This window comes from Myotis myotis, unplaced genomic scaffold (assembly GCF_014108235.1).
Source record: "Myotis myotis isolate mMyoMyo1 unplaced genomic scaffold, mMyoMyo1.p scaffold_m19_p_3, whole genome shotgun sequence".
Classification (NCBI taxonomy): domain Eukaryota; kingdom Metazoa; phylum Chordata; class Mammalia; order Chiroptera; family Vespertilionidae; genus Myotis; species Myotis myotis.
In genome coordinates this window covers 194,414,810-194,427,307 of record NW_023416335.1, presented here as the reverse complement: position 1 = coordinate 194,427,307, position 12,498 = coordinate 194,414,810, and the positions used below count along the sequence as shown (strand labels likewise).

At 35.5% G+C, this 12,498-nt stretch overlaps 1 protein-coding gene across 1 annotated transcript; it reads left to right on the top strand.

Moving 5' to 3' along the window:
* The first annotated feature begins 1,690 nt into the window (after positions 1-1,690).
* Positions 1,691-10,741, top strand: USP44 (ubiquitin specific peptidase 44). The gene is made up of 5 exons (XM_036301954.1): positions 1,691-3,177; positions 4,561-4,756; positions 6,378-6,486; positions 9,109-9,314; positions 10,545-10,741. Exons 1-5 carry the CDS (start codon positions 1,753-1,755, stop codon positions 10,739-10,741), a joined length of 2,133 nt encoding a protein of 710 aa, XP_036157847.1. The 5' UTR covers positions 1,691-1,752.
* The last annotated feature ends 1,757 nt before the right edge of the window (positions 10,742-12,498 follow it).

Below are 12,498 nucleotides of genomic sequence, written 5' to 3'. Positions count from 1 at the left end.
CTAATAAAATCCTATCTTTGGCCATATTTTTTGACATCAGGAAATTTTGAGGGAAGATAAGTAAATTTAAAACATGTGGTTGAAATATGTGCACATGTGAATGTTGGGATTTGTCAGTCTTAAGTCCATATTCAGGGATACCCTATATCTAAAAGTTAAGAAATGAAGGGAGGGAGAAGGGGATGTCTCTGGTTGCTAGGTAGGAGATTTTGCAAAAAAGAGATGGAAAGAAACCAAAAATCAACTTTACCTTTGCAGTTTTCTAAGGGCCCTCCCTAGGTGGTACCCACAAGTACCTTTTAAATTCATGTTGTTTTGCTGCCCTAAAAATTAAAGCATTGATCATGCTACATACAATGTTCTGAGTGTTTTGTAACCAGGTCCCCACCTGTGACCAGAAATTTGTGTTCAGTTTATATTAAAACAATAAAGAAAATGTTTTGTGATCCCTGCTTTTAACTAGATTTCGGTTCCCTATGTTTAACTACTGTAGCAGAAGTGTTCCTGACTTTATCTGATAAAGGAACAAGTTTCAGTGTCAAAATCACTGAAGAGTTTTGTTTGTTTTGTTTTATTATGTTGACTTGTGTTGTGTTGTTTTTTAGAATAAGCTTTTAATTTCAGATAATGCTTAGTTAAGCCTACCAGAATGTAAAAGTTTATTATATTGCCATCCACTTTGTATTTTTTCTCTTTTTACTTGCTTACAAGTTCTAGCACATTCCTGAGTCTGCTCAAACACAAAGGCATTCTCCCCTTCTGTCTTTCTCTCTCCCTAAGGCAAACTGTCAAAGTTTATCAGATCAGAGTATGTTTTAGAGTCTTGAATTAAAGGTCATTATTGATTTACTAATGGAAAGCCAAGTTTAAAAATGGTAATTAAGTAAAATATGAAATATGATTTATTTACATGAATAGAAGAGAATATTAAGATGCTTTCACTATAGCCACCATTATATAGCTACCATTTATTGAGCATTTACTGTGTGTCAGATAGTTTATCTCAATTCTTCTGCAATTTGAAGTTGGTATGATTTTTCCCTGTTTTACAGATGAAGTTTAGAGAAGTTAAAATATTTACTCAACTCAGACATATAATGAATGGTATGTGGAGAGGTAAAATTCAGACCTAAGTTTTTCTGCTTCAAAAACTTATGCTTTTAACTATGAGTACGTTTTATTAACTCCACGTAGGGTTCTCAGAACATAGATATTAGAGATATATTTTGGTCTTGCCAGCCCCAATCTTAAGCTGCCCGCACACTATTAGGTAGATAGTGGCAGAAAATTTAAAAAGACTTTAAAGCAGTGGTTCTCAACCTTCCTAATGCCGCGACCCTTTAATACAGTTCCTCATGTTGTGGTGACCCCCAACCATAAAATTATTTTCGTTGCTACTTCATAACTGTAATTTTGCTACTGTTATGAATCATAATGTAAATATCTGATATGCAGGATGTATTTTAATTGTTCGCGACCCACAGGTTGAGAACCGCTGCGGGAAATAAGGTGGAGAGAAGTCTGCATGCAGCAAGGGAAATGTGAGAACTGCCTATGGTATTATGACAGGCCTAGAAATTGGAGCAGAAGCAGCAAATTTATAAAATTATTCTTAGAAAAATACCTCATAAAAACAGAAAGATATTGGCTTCTTATTTTATTAAAATTGACAATGTTCTGCTTAGTTTTCAGATGCTTCAAGAATGAACAGAGACTGATTTGGATTATGTATTTCTCAGCTAGACTAAATAAATGTTAACTATGGATAAATGCAAACACATTGGACAGTTGCAGCTTGCTCAAGACCATTCCATTCTCAACCCTCAGAAATGGCATTGTGTGAACTGCAATACAAGTGAGTCGATTTGGGCTTGCCTGAGCTGTTCCCATGTTGCCTGTGGGAGATATATTGAAGAACATGCTGTCAAGCACTTTCAAGAAAGCAGTCATCCTGTTGCAATAGAGGTGAATGATATGTATGTTTTTTGTTACCTTTGTGATGATTATGTTCTTAATGATAATGCAGCTGGAGACCTGAAGTTACTACGAAGTACATTAAGTGCAATTAAAAGTCAAAATTATCACTGCACCACTCGCAGGGGAAGGGTTTTACAATCTATCGGTATAAGTGGTGATTCTTATTTCTTACATGATGGTGCCCAATCTCTGCTTCAAAATGAAGATCAAATGTATACTGCTCTTTGGCACAGGAGAAGGATCCTAATGGGTAAAATTTTTCGAATTTGGTTTGAACAATCACCCGTTGGAAGAAAAAGGCAAGAAGAAAAATATCAGGAAAAAATAGAAAATAGAGAAGTGAAGAAAAGACGGCAAGAATTAGAGCATCGAGTTAAAGCAGAATTGGAAAGCATGCCTCCAAGAAAGAGTCTACGTTTGCAAGGTCTAGCTCTGTCCACCACAATAGAATTAGTTCCTGTTCAAGAACCACTACTAACCTCAGCATCACCAGCAAAAGATCAAGTAGTATCTACCTCAGAGGACGTAAGATACAAAAAAGCCAGTGACCCCTCAATTAAACAAAGGCCAATTGTAATTCCTGGTGTAACAGGATTAAGAAATTTGGGAAATACTTGCTATATGAATTCTGTTCTTCAAGTGTTGAGTCATTTACTTATTTTTCGACAATGTTTTTTAAAACTTGATCTGAACCAATGGCTGTCTGTGACAACTAATGATAAGACAAAATCATCTTATAAGCATCCACCAATCACAGATACAGTATATCAAGTGAATGAATGCCAAGAAAAAGATATGTTCTCTGTTCACTCCAGACATCCAAGTTTATCATCCAGACTAAGTGTTGGAACATCAAAGAGTAGAAAGATGGAACTTATTCAGCCATGGAAGTCAAGTTCACAATACATTTCTCTCTGTCATGAATTGCATACTTTGTTCCAAGTCATGTGGTCTGGAAAGTGGGCCTTCGTCTCACCATTTGCTATGCTACACTCAGTGTGGAGACTAATTCCTGCTTTTCGTGGTTATGCCCAACAGGATGCTCAGGAATTTCTTTGTGAACTCTTGGATAAAATACAACATGAACTAGAGACAACTGGTACCAGGTTACCAGCTCTTATCCCCACTTCTCAAAGGAAACTTATCAAACAGGTTTTAAATGTTGTGAATAATATTTTTCATGGACAACTTCTTAGTCAGGTATGGATTTTTTAAAATATGATTTTCATTGTAGGGACTTCATAAAGTGAAGCCTAAAAGATGCATATTCTCTATCTCATACAGGAGTAGGGAACCTTTTTCTGCCAAGGGCCATTTGGATATTTATAACGTCATTCACAGGCCATACAAAATTATCAACTTAAAAATTAGCCTGCTATATTTTGTCAAACATTTCATTAACTCCTAATGCCTTGGCAGGGCCAGACCAAATGATTTCTCGGGTCTTATACAGCCTGCAGGCTGCATGTTCCCCATCCCTGATCTAGTGTGTTAGAGCTAGTACTGTTTTCAAGTCAAAATAGATTACTTTCACAGATATGTATAAAGTCAGCTCATTTTTTATAGTTTCCTTCATGAATCATTGGAAGTAGTTTCATGTCCATGGTATGAAAGCTTTTTTTGTGGAGAAGGGAAATTAGGAAACAGAGCTTCTTAGGTTAACTATATTATATTTATTCTTTGAGAGGTTGAGAAAGGGCGGGGGGGAGATGGGGGAAGGTTAATCCTACAGGGAACAAATTTGAAGATGCTGATGCTATTCAAGCATCAACTGCATTTCATATTGTGTGGAATGATCTATAAAGTCTATCTTCAATTATTTTCAGTGTTTTCTGGCATTAAATCCTGCTGAATTCTTCGCAGAAGTTGTTATTCTTTCCCTTTTCAGTTACTAGACATCTATCCTATTTAAGTTGTTAGAACTGCCCATATTCTTTGTGGTTCCTATATTTTGGTGAGGATTTTAATGTAGTGATGTCTGCTTTAAATGGAAGTATGACCTCATTATTTGTCGTATTACTATCTTTTGAAATTATCAGTTGGTAGGGCTTCAAGATCTATATACACTAATATACCTCTATATATAAAAATACAGTATTTTACTTGTATCATGTTTAAGGGGTTATAGGGACTTGGGGAGAGAAAATCAACTGGTGAAAGATGAAGAAAGAAAAAGGGCAAAGAACTGCAATTCTAATTATCTAAATACATTAAATTAAATGCATATATATATATATATATATATATATATATATGTATATCTGATTAAATGAGTCCACAGTTTGTTTTTACCTAAATTCAGATTTGACTAATGCCCTTGGAGCTTTTTTTTTTTTTCCCTTGGAGCTTTTTGAATGCCTAGTAGTTCAAGTCCACCAATGCATGGTCAGTTTACTGACAATGTTTTGGAAGGAAAAAAAAAATAATGAATTTCCTGAAAATAATATAAAGCAGATTATTCAGAATTATGATAGTGCATTTTCAGAAGAAAAACTTTTTTTTTTTTAAATTGGCAGTGACTTCTCATGAAAGGAGTAAATGTTTTGACAGGAACATTGTAATCTGAAACATTTTTATTTGCAGGTTACATGTCTTGCATGTGACAACAAATCAAATACCATAGAACCTTTCTGGGATTTGTCACTGGAATTTCCCGAAAGATACCAATGCAATGGAAAAGATATGGCTTCCCAGTCATGCCTGGTTACTGAAATGTTGTCCAAATTCACAGAAACAGAAGCTTTAGAAGGAAAAATCTACATATGTGACCATTGTAACTGTAAGTAGTGACTATATTCTCCTTGCTTTTCTATGAATGAATGAAAGGAAGCTGGAAAAAATTCCTTAAGTAGCAGTTATGGAAATAAGCTTTCTTTGTTAGTTCATCAAAAGAAACTAGGCTGGATATTTCTACTTTATAATTGGCATTTATGAACCTTTGTGTATGTTTGCAATAATGATGATATTAAAAACATTTTTTGATCCTGTGTCAATTGTGGACAGAAAGGATTTATAAAATAAAAAAAATTAAATTTCATATGTGAGGCAGAATAAAGTAGCGAAAGGGAATAGTAAAAGGAAAGCATGTTATTTAGTACTGAAAGAAATGTTTGCTTTAAGTCTTTTTGCTACATATAAAAACATTGATATAGGTAATACATGTGTATATGTGTGGGTGTACACATACCTATGTAATAGAAAATAATATATAGCTGAACTGCTGCTATGGAGATTGGCTCCAGAAAAAGAAAGATTTATTTTGAAAACGTCTACTATCTCTTTTATATAGTCATTGTTCTAATTGCTATGGCTAGAGATTAGGCGCTTTTAAATGCTCACATACCTAATGGAGGAAACAGGTAAACAATTAAGATCTGCTACAGTAAGCTCTCTAATAGAGGTGGGCACAGGGAGATGAAATAGCCATTTCAGTTCAAGGGAAGCATTATCCTCCAGGGGAATAGTGTATAAAAGCATATTAAGTCTATCTTTTATTATTGTTGTTATTATTATTTATTATTACTGATTGTAGAGAGAGGGAGAAGGAGAGAAACATTTATCGATTGCTTCCCGCATGCACCTTAACCCATAAACTGGGTATGTGTCCTGTTGGGGAATTGAACCCACAACCTTTTGGTTTATAGGCAATGCTCCAACCAACTGAGGCACACTGGCCAGGGTTCTGTTGTGTCTTTAAGTGTGGTGTCTTTATCTCCTCTATCAATGTGTACATGGCATGTTAGTGTTTATACTATAAATTTTCAAGAATTTTCCCTAATTGTCAGGTCTGAAAAAAAAATGATTCGAGGGCTCTAGATACTAAACTTCTAAGGTAATATAAAGGAAACATTTGATGTTCTAGCACTGAAGGAATGTCACATCAATTAGTGATTTTATAAAATGACTTATACTAGCATTGTTTTCTGAGTGCTAATATGAACTGTTATAGGGAACCGAAGATTTATATAGGTAGGAAAAAAATCTTGATCAAGTTTGTATGGTGGAGTTTTTTCCTTTTTTTTTCTTGGACATAAATGTGAGTGGTCCTAGAGGTTTTCATCACCAAATCTGCGAGTAGAATGCTATTATGAATGAATGGAAAATATGGTTTTATAATACATTTTAAAATATTATAAGCACTATATCATTCTGTTGTCTTATTTACAATATTAAGTCATTTACTTAATTGTTTACATGTCTATCCACCTTGATCAGCTCATAAGTTTTTTGTTTTTTATTATGTTTCTTAAAGGCAAGACACATCTTTATCTCTAGCACAGTATAGTATCTGTAACACAGATGTTTAAATGATAACGCATGTGTGAATTATTTTAAAACGTTACTCAGATTTTCCTTGTGTCCTTAAATTAAATTTGATTTTCATTTTTTTGATATCACAGCAAAGCGTAGAAGGTTTTCCTCAAAAACAGTTGTACTCACAGAAGCCCAAAAACAGCTTATGATATGCCACCTACCTCAGATTCTCAGACTACATCTCAAACGATTCAGGTTAGTAGTAGTAGTATCGGTTGCCTACCAACTATATACTTCTAACTTATTACTTATTGTGCTTCAGAACTTAATATATGATGAATTAAATTTTAATACTGTATACTTGGCTAGTAGATAACTTAGGTCTATTTATGACTTTCAAGGAAAAAAAAATTCTATCATTGTCTCTAGCCTTGACCAGTGGATGCCATATTCAATATCTAACCTGATTAGCTTCCCTTATAGAATGCATTGCTGATTAGCAGACTCCTCACATTTTGGTTGGCTAAGTAATATTATTGTAAGTTTCTGCTTGTACTGTTTAATATTCAGCATATTTTAGGTGTAAAATTTTTAAATTTGTAACTTAGAGTATTTGGCTTAATTGCTTCATCCTTGGAAAATATTTGAACAAAGATACATCAGTTCAATTCAAAGCAGTTAAAAACAACTCTAGTCTTCAGAAATATGTTTAGTTAGGTGAATAAGTTGGCAAATCTGTTGGTTAATCAAAGCATATGCTTCCATACCTTGCAATAACCATGTTAACCTGAGAGCTGCTGTTCTCTTAAGGAATGAGAAGTTAGTTTATGTGCTATGGTTTGAAAACTATTGAGACCATGGTTTAATTTTTTAACAGTTAAAGTAATATGTGTTTTTTAAAAAAATTTCAGACATTACAGAAGGCAAAATAGAAGCCCCAAATAAAATTACCTTTCTTTTCAGTTCTACTTCTCACTGTTAAGTTGACTCAGTTATTTCAGTCAGAAAACATCATATGAGTGCTTTTTAATTCAAGATGTTCTATATTCTTTGAAGAATATAAAGTAGAATTCTTTTCACAAGAAGATTACAGTAAGGCATGCACAGAAATAATGGTGAAGTGGAAACAGTAAATATCACAAACTATAAACAAACTGATTAAAATGAGACTTGCAGGGGGAAGTTAGTTGATGTTCAAATGTTCCCAAAGCCTCTCTAATGACATAGGGGATTTGTCATTCAAGTCTCAGTTCATGTCATCTCTTTAGAGAGGACTTCCCTGACCATCCTATTTAAAAGCACCACCACTCAAACCATCAGTATCATATCACCCTATTTGGCTTAATGTCAGAAACCACTGTTTACAATTAACAGTTTACTTATTTCTCTTCCCCTACCAGTGGGACAAGCAATACCCCAAAATATTAAGTGAATGAATGGGGTATAGACAGGAGGTGTAACATGAACAAAGGTGTGGAGGAAGGAACAGGGAAGGGTCTACAACAAAAGGTTTAGTGAAAAGTCAGGTGAGACTTGCCATTGTGTATACAATCAAGTAGAATGAGAACAGGAAGATTATTCATACTGCATTTCGGGTTCAGGTAATAAGGGCCAGACAGCACTGAAAAGTGAGAACATACATGAGCTTCTGTAAAGAGAATAGAAAGGATTTAAAATTTTGTTACTTAAACTGATAACTTAATTGGCTACTATAAACTGTTGTAGAACCTCCAGTTCTTCATAACTGCTCTTTAATCTGGCATTTGAAGCTCTCCTTAATACAAACCTGTTTGACTCTTATTTCCTTCCATCTTCTGCCCAAAACGTATTTGATCCTTCATGCCCTGATTTATATCTGATTCAGAGACCATGTTGATACTGCCTTTACCACCACATTTATCTTTCTCCTTTATTAAAAAAGCACTATTGTATTTTCCAGTGTATAAAGTATATAGGGTAAATAAAAGACAAAAAGAGAGAATGGGATTGGGGAGAAGCACACAGGAGCTCTTTGAAGAAGCATAAGAAAAGGAATATTTCTAATAGCTTACAAGTTCCCTGCGTGTGCCTCTCAGTCCTGTTCTCTTTCCCTCTCCTCAGAAGTAAACCATTATGAATTCTGGGTACATTGTTATCTTGTTATTCTTTCTCATTTTACTGTATTTCAGCAGGAAAAAAAACCTGAGTACTCAATTTATCAGTAGGAATGAGTATTTTCTATTTAGATGGCTTACAAGTGTTTATTTAGCATAATTAATATAAGGTTTGGATTTTATGGTAAAGTAAAAGAGAAAATGAGAATGATAGGAATGTCTCATGTTAAGTACATCCCATTATTTTTGTCTGTTCTTCCATCTTTACTAAAAGTTGCATTGGATGCAGGATCTTTTATACAGTTCCTGGGGAAGGAGTGGGATATGACTCTCAGTCCAGCAGAAAATATAATGTGCAAGCCTTACTTTAGTTCCATACCATTTTTAACATTGTACTAAAAAGCATTTTCATGTATTTTTCCTTTAAAAACCTGTCTATAAGCCTTTCTTCCCTCTCTTATCTGCTATTGTTTCTTAACCTCATGTTTAGTAACTTAATATTATCATTTTCATTGAAGTCTGCCTTTTTTCCTCTGTTCCAAACCATCCTAAATGGATTAGAATCTTTTGAAAGAACTACCATATTATTACATTACTCATCCCCCCCCCGCCCCCCCCGCCCCCCCGCCCCATAACACTAGCTCATACTATGTACATTGGTAAAAACACTGCTTGCCATGCTTCAATCCAGTACTGGGAAGTATGACCACATTGACTATCTGAACCTAGTACCTGGTTATTTTCCATTGATTTTGTTAATACTTTTACCCTGGTTTGTTCACAGATGGTCAGGACGTAATAACCGGGAGAAGATTGGTGTTCATGTTGACTTTAAAGAAACCTTAAACATGGAGCCCTATTGCTGCAGGGAGTCCGTGAAATCCCTCAGACCAGAATGTTTTATCTATGACTTATCTGCTGTAGTAATGCACCATGGGAAAGGATTTGGCTCAGGACACTACACTGCCTACTGCTATAATTCTGAAGGAGGTATAGATGGGGAAAAGTGTTTTATCTTGGGTTAGACTTGGCAGCTGGAGTTCAGGCTCTAGCAGTTTCTAAATTGGCCACTAGATCATCTTAAACAAAGCCACTTATCTCTTGTTTTCTCTCAAGAATGTTTCTGCATTATTGCTCATAGAAAATACTGAAGGTCTGCCTCCATGGATCCTTCATAGGTGGCAAAAGTGATTGAATCTAGGTCTCATATTTTATTTCCCCTTTCCCTTCCTACTGTTAAAGGATGAGCCTCTTCTTGACGCCTATTTTCCCTCCCCTCCCCCAACACATACACCTACAAAAACACACACACCAAAAAACCCCCAAAATCAGAAAAGACGTATGGACAAAAAGCCCAGTTAATTCAGGAAGGTAATTTAACACTAAAGTATCAAGAGTCAGTTGTATGCTATTGGCTTTATAGTGTGATAAGCAGCAAAATCATTAACTGGTAAGATTATACCAGGAATTAAAAAGAGTGTCAAGTAATCAGAACTTCAAATTACTTCTAGGATAGAGGTAGATAATTCTGGAGTAACATACTGCCTAAGCTGTATTTCTCACTAAAAGAAATGAATAGGCTGGACAATCATTTTCTCTTAAAAAAGTAGCTTAATTCAACCTAGGTGTCCATTGATAGATGAATGGATAAAGATGTACATAAGTAGAATATCATCCAGCCATAAAAAAGAGAGAAATCTTCCCACTTACAACAACATGGATGGAGATGGTAGTATGCTAATTGAAGTCAGACAAAGAAAGACAAATACTATATGATTTCACTTAAACCTATATGGGATCTAAAAAACAAAAGGACAAAAAAAACTCAGATATAGAGAACAAATCAATGGCTCCCAGATAGGAGAGGGGTTCAAGGAGAATGGGTGAAAAAGATGAGATTATGAAGTACAAATTGCCAGTTATACAAATAGCCACAGGGATGGATGTAAAGTACAGCTTAGGCAACATTCAATAATATTGTAATACCTATGGTGCCAGATAGGTACTAGATTAGGTTATCAGATTGTAAGGTATAAAAACATCGCCATATTGTACACCTGAAACTACTATAATACTGTATGTCAACTATAACTGAAAAGTAAACTTAAAAAAACTTGAACTCACTGAAACGGTTGCTTCTAAATCCATGTTTTAATTTATAATAGAAATTTCTCAAGTTCCTTTATAAACATTAAGGTATATTTCTGTGCTTCACTCTAGGGTTCTGGGTACACTGCAATGATTCCAAGCTAAGCATGTGCACTATGGATGAAGTACGCAAGGCCCAAGCTTATATCTTGTTTTATACCCAGCGAGTTACTGAGAATGGACATTCTAAACTCCTGCCTCCAGAATTCCTGTCTGGTAGCCTACCTCCTAATGAAGAAGCTGATACCTCTAATGAAAAGCTTAGTTGATCCAAAGATAGTGGTGCTTATTGCGATTTGTGTGTATATTTTCTCAAAGGGCTTATTTACAATTTTGAGCTTTGTTTTTATTTTGTACTTGTGAATCAGTGCATACTATGTTTATAATTTTTTTATCTACAAGTCTTTTTACAGAGACAAAGCATAAATATATGTATATTAATGATAGGTAACTAACCTTTTTTCAAGTACTTGGGGAGTTTTAAGCTTTTAGTATTTACCTCAGACTGGTGTTACTACCTCTTTTATATTTTAACTAGAGGCCCGGTGCAGGACATTCATGCACTATGGGGTCGGGGGGGCAAGGGGGTGGGCAGGGGGGTGTCTCTCAGCCTGGCCTGTGCCCTCTCGCAGTCCAGGACCCATCGGGAGATGTCCAACTGCCAGCTTACGACATCCCCCTAGGAGTCCTTAGCGCTCCCGCGGAGGTGGCTGCACTTGCCAGCCATGAGCCCAGCCTCTGGCTGAGCAGCACTTCCCCTGTGGGAGCGCACTGACCAGGGAGCAGCTCCTGCGTTCAGCGCCTGCCCCCTGGTGGTGAGTGCGCATCATAGCGACCAGTCATTCCGCCATTCAGTCTATTTGCATATTAGGGTTTTATTATATAGGATTGGCACATCATGAATTTGTACTGAAGTTCAGGTGGTATCATTTTATACATTTATCTTTGTATAGTATATATATTTTTATTGATTTCAGAGAGGGAGAGGGAAACATCAATGATGAAAGGAAATCATTGCACGTCCCCCAATGGGGATTAAGCCCCCAACCTGGGCATGTGCCCTTGACCAGAATTGAACCTGGGACTCTTCAGTCCACAGGCTGATGCTCTATCCACTGAGGCAAACCAGCTAGGGCTGTACATTTATCTTCTGTAGCTATTTTCCAAACAAATTTATTCTATGCAAAATTATATACACTTTCTTCACTAATAATATTACCCAAAAGTCAATTCTTTCAGGCTATTTGTATGTTGAAGTTACCTTTGCCCCTTGAAGGTAGTTAAATTACTATTTTCAAAGAGAAAAGATACTTATCAATCACATTGATATTCCTGAAGCTTTGTGTATTACAGGGATCAGAAGACATTACTGGTTGTTAAAGGAACTTCATTTTTTTTAAATTTTTTTAAAAAACATATTTTATTGATTTTTTTACAGAGAGGAAGGGAGAGGGATAGAGAGTTAGAAACATCGATGAGAGAGAAGCATCAATCAGCTGCTTCCTGCACACCCCCTACTGGGGATGTGCCCACAACCAAGGTACATGCCCTTGACCACAATCGAACCTGGGACCTTTCAGTCTGCAGGCCGACGCTCTAGCCACTGAGCCAAACTGGTTAGGGCTTAAATTTATTTTTAATAATTGTTCTTCATTTGGCATACTCAACTATACAAATGAAAATGACAGCTTTATAAATAGTATGCTTAAATAACTTCAGTTCTGTGGACATAAAAACAATGATGGTTGGGACTTAAATGATTCATCTGGCAGCAAACTGGTTTGTCCTGATTCTAATAATGAAGTAATATAAAAAACTTGAATTTACCAAAACTGTATTGTTATACAAGTACAATTTTATTTGGTTATGAATTCATTTTATGTCTAAATATTAAATCTTTTAAGACTTTGTACTGCATATCTTGAGATTCTTCCTGGAATAAAATATATGTCTTGAAGAGAAAAAAATTACAGGGCAGAGAAGGTAAATCTTCAAAACTGGCAGGTGGGTAATATGTATCTCATTT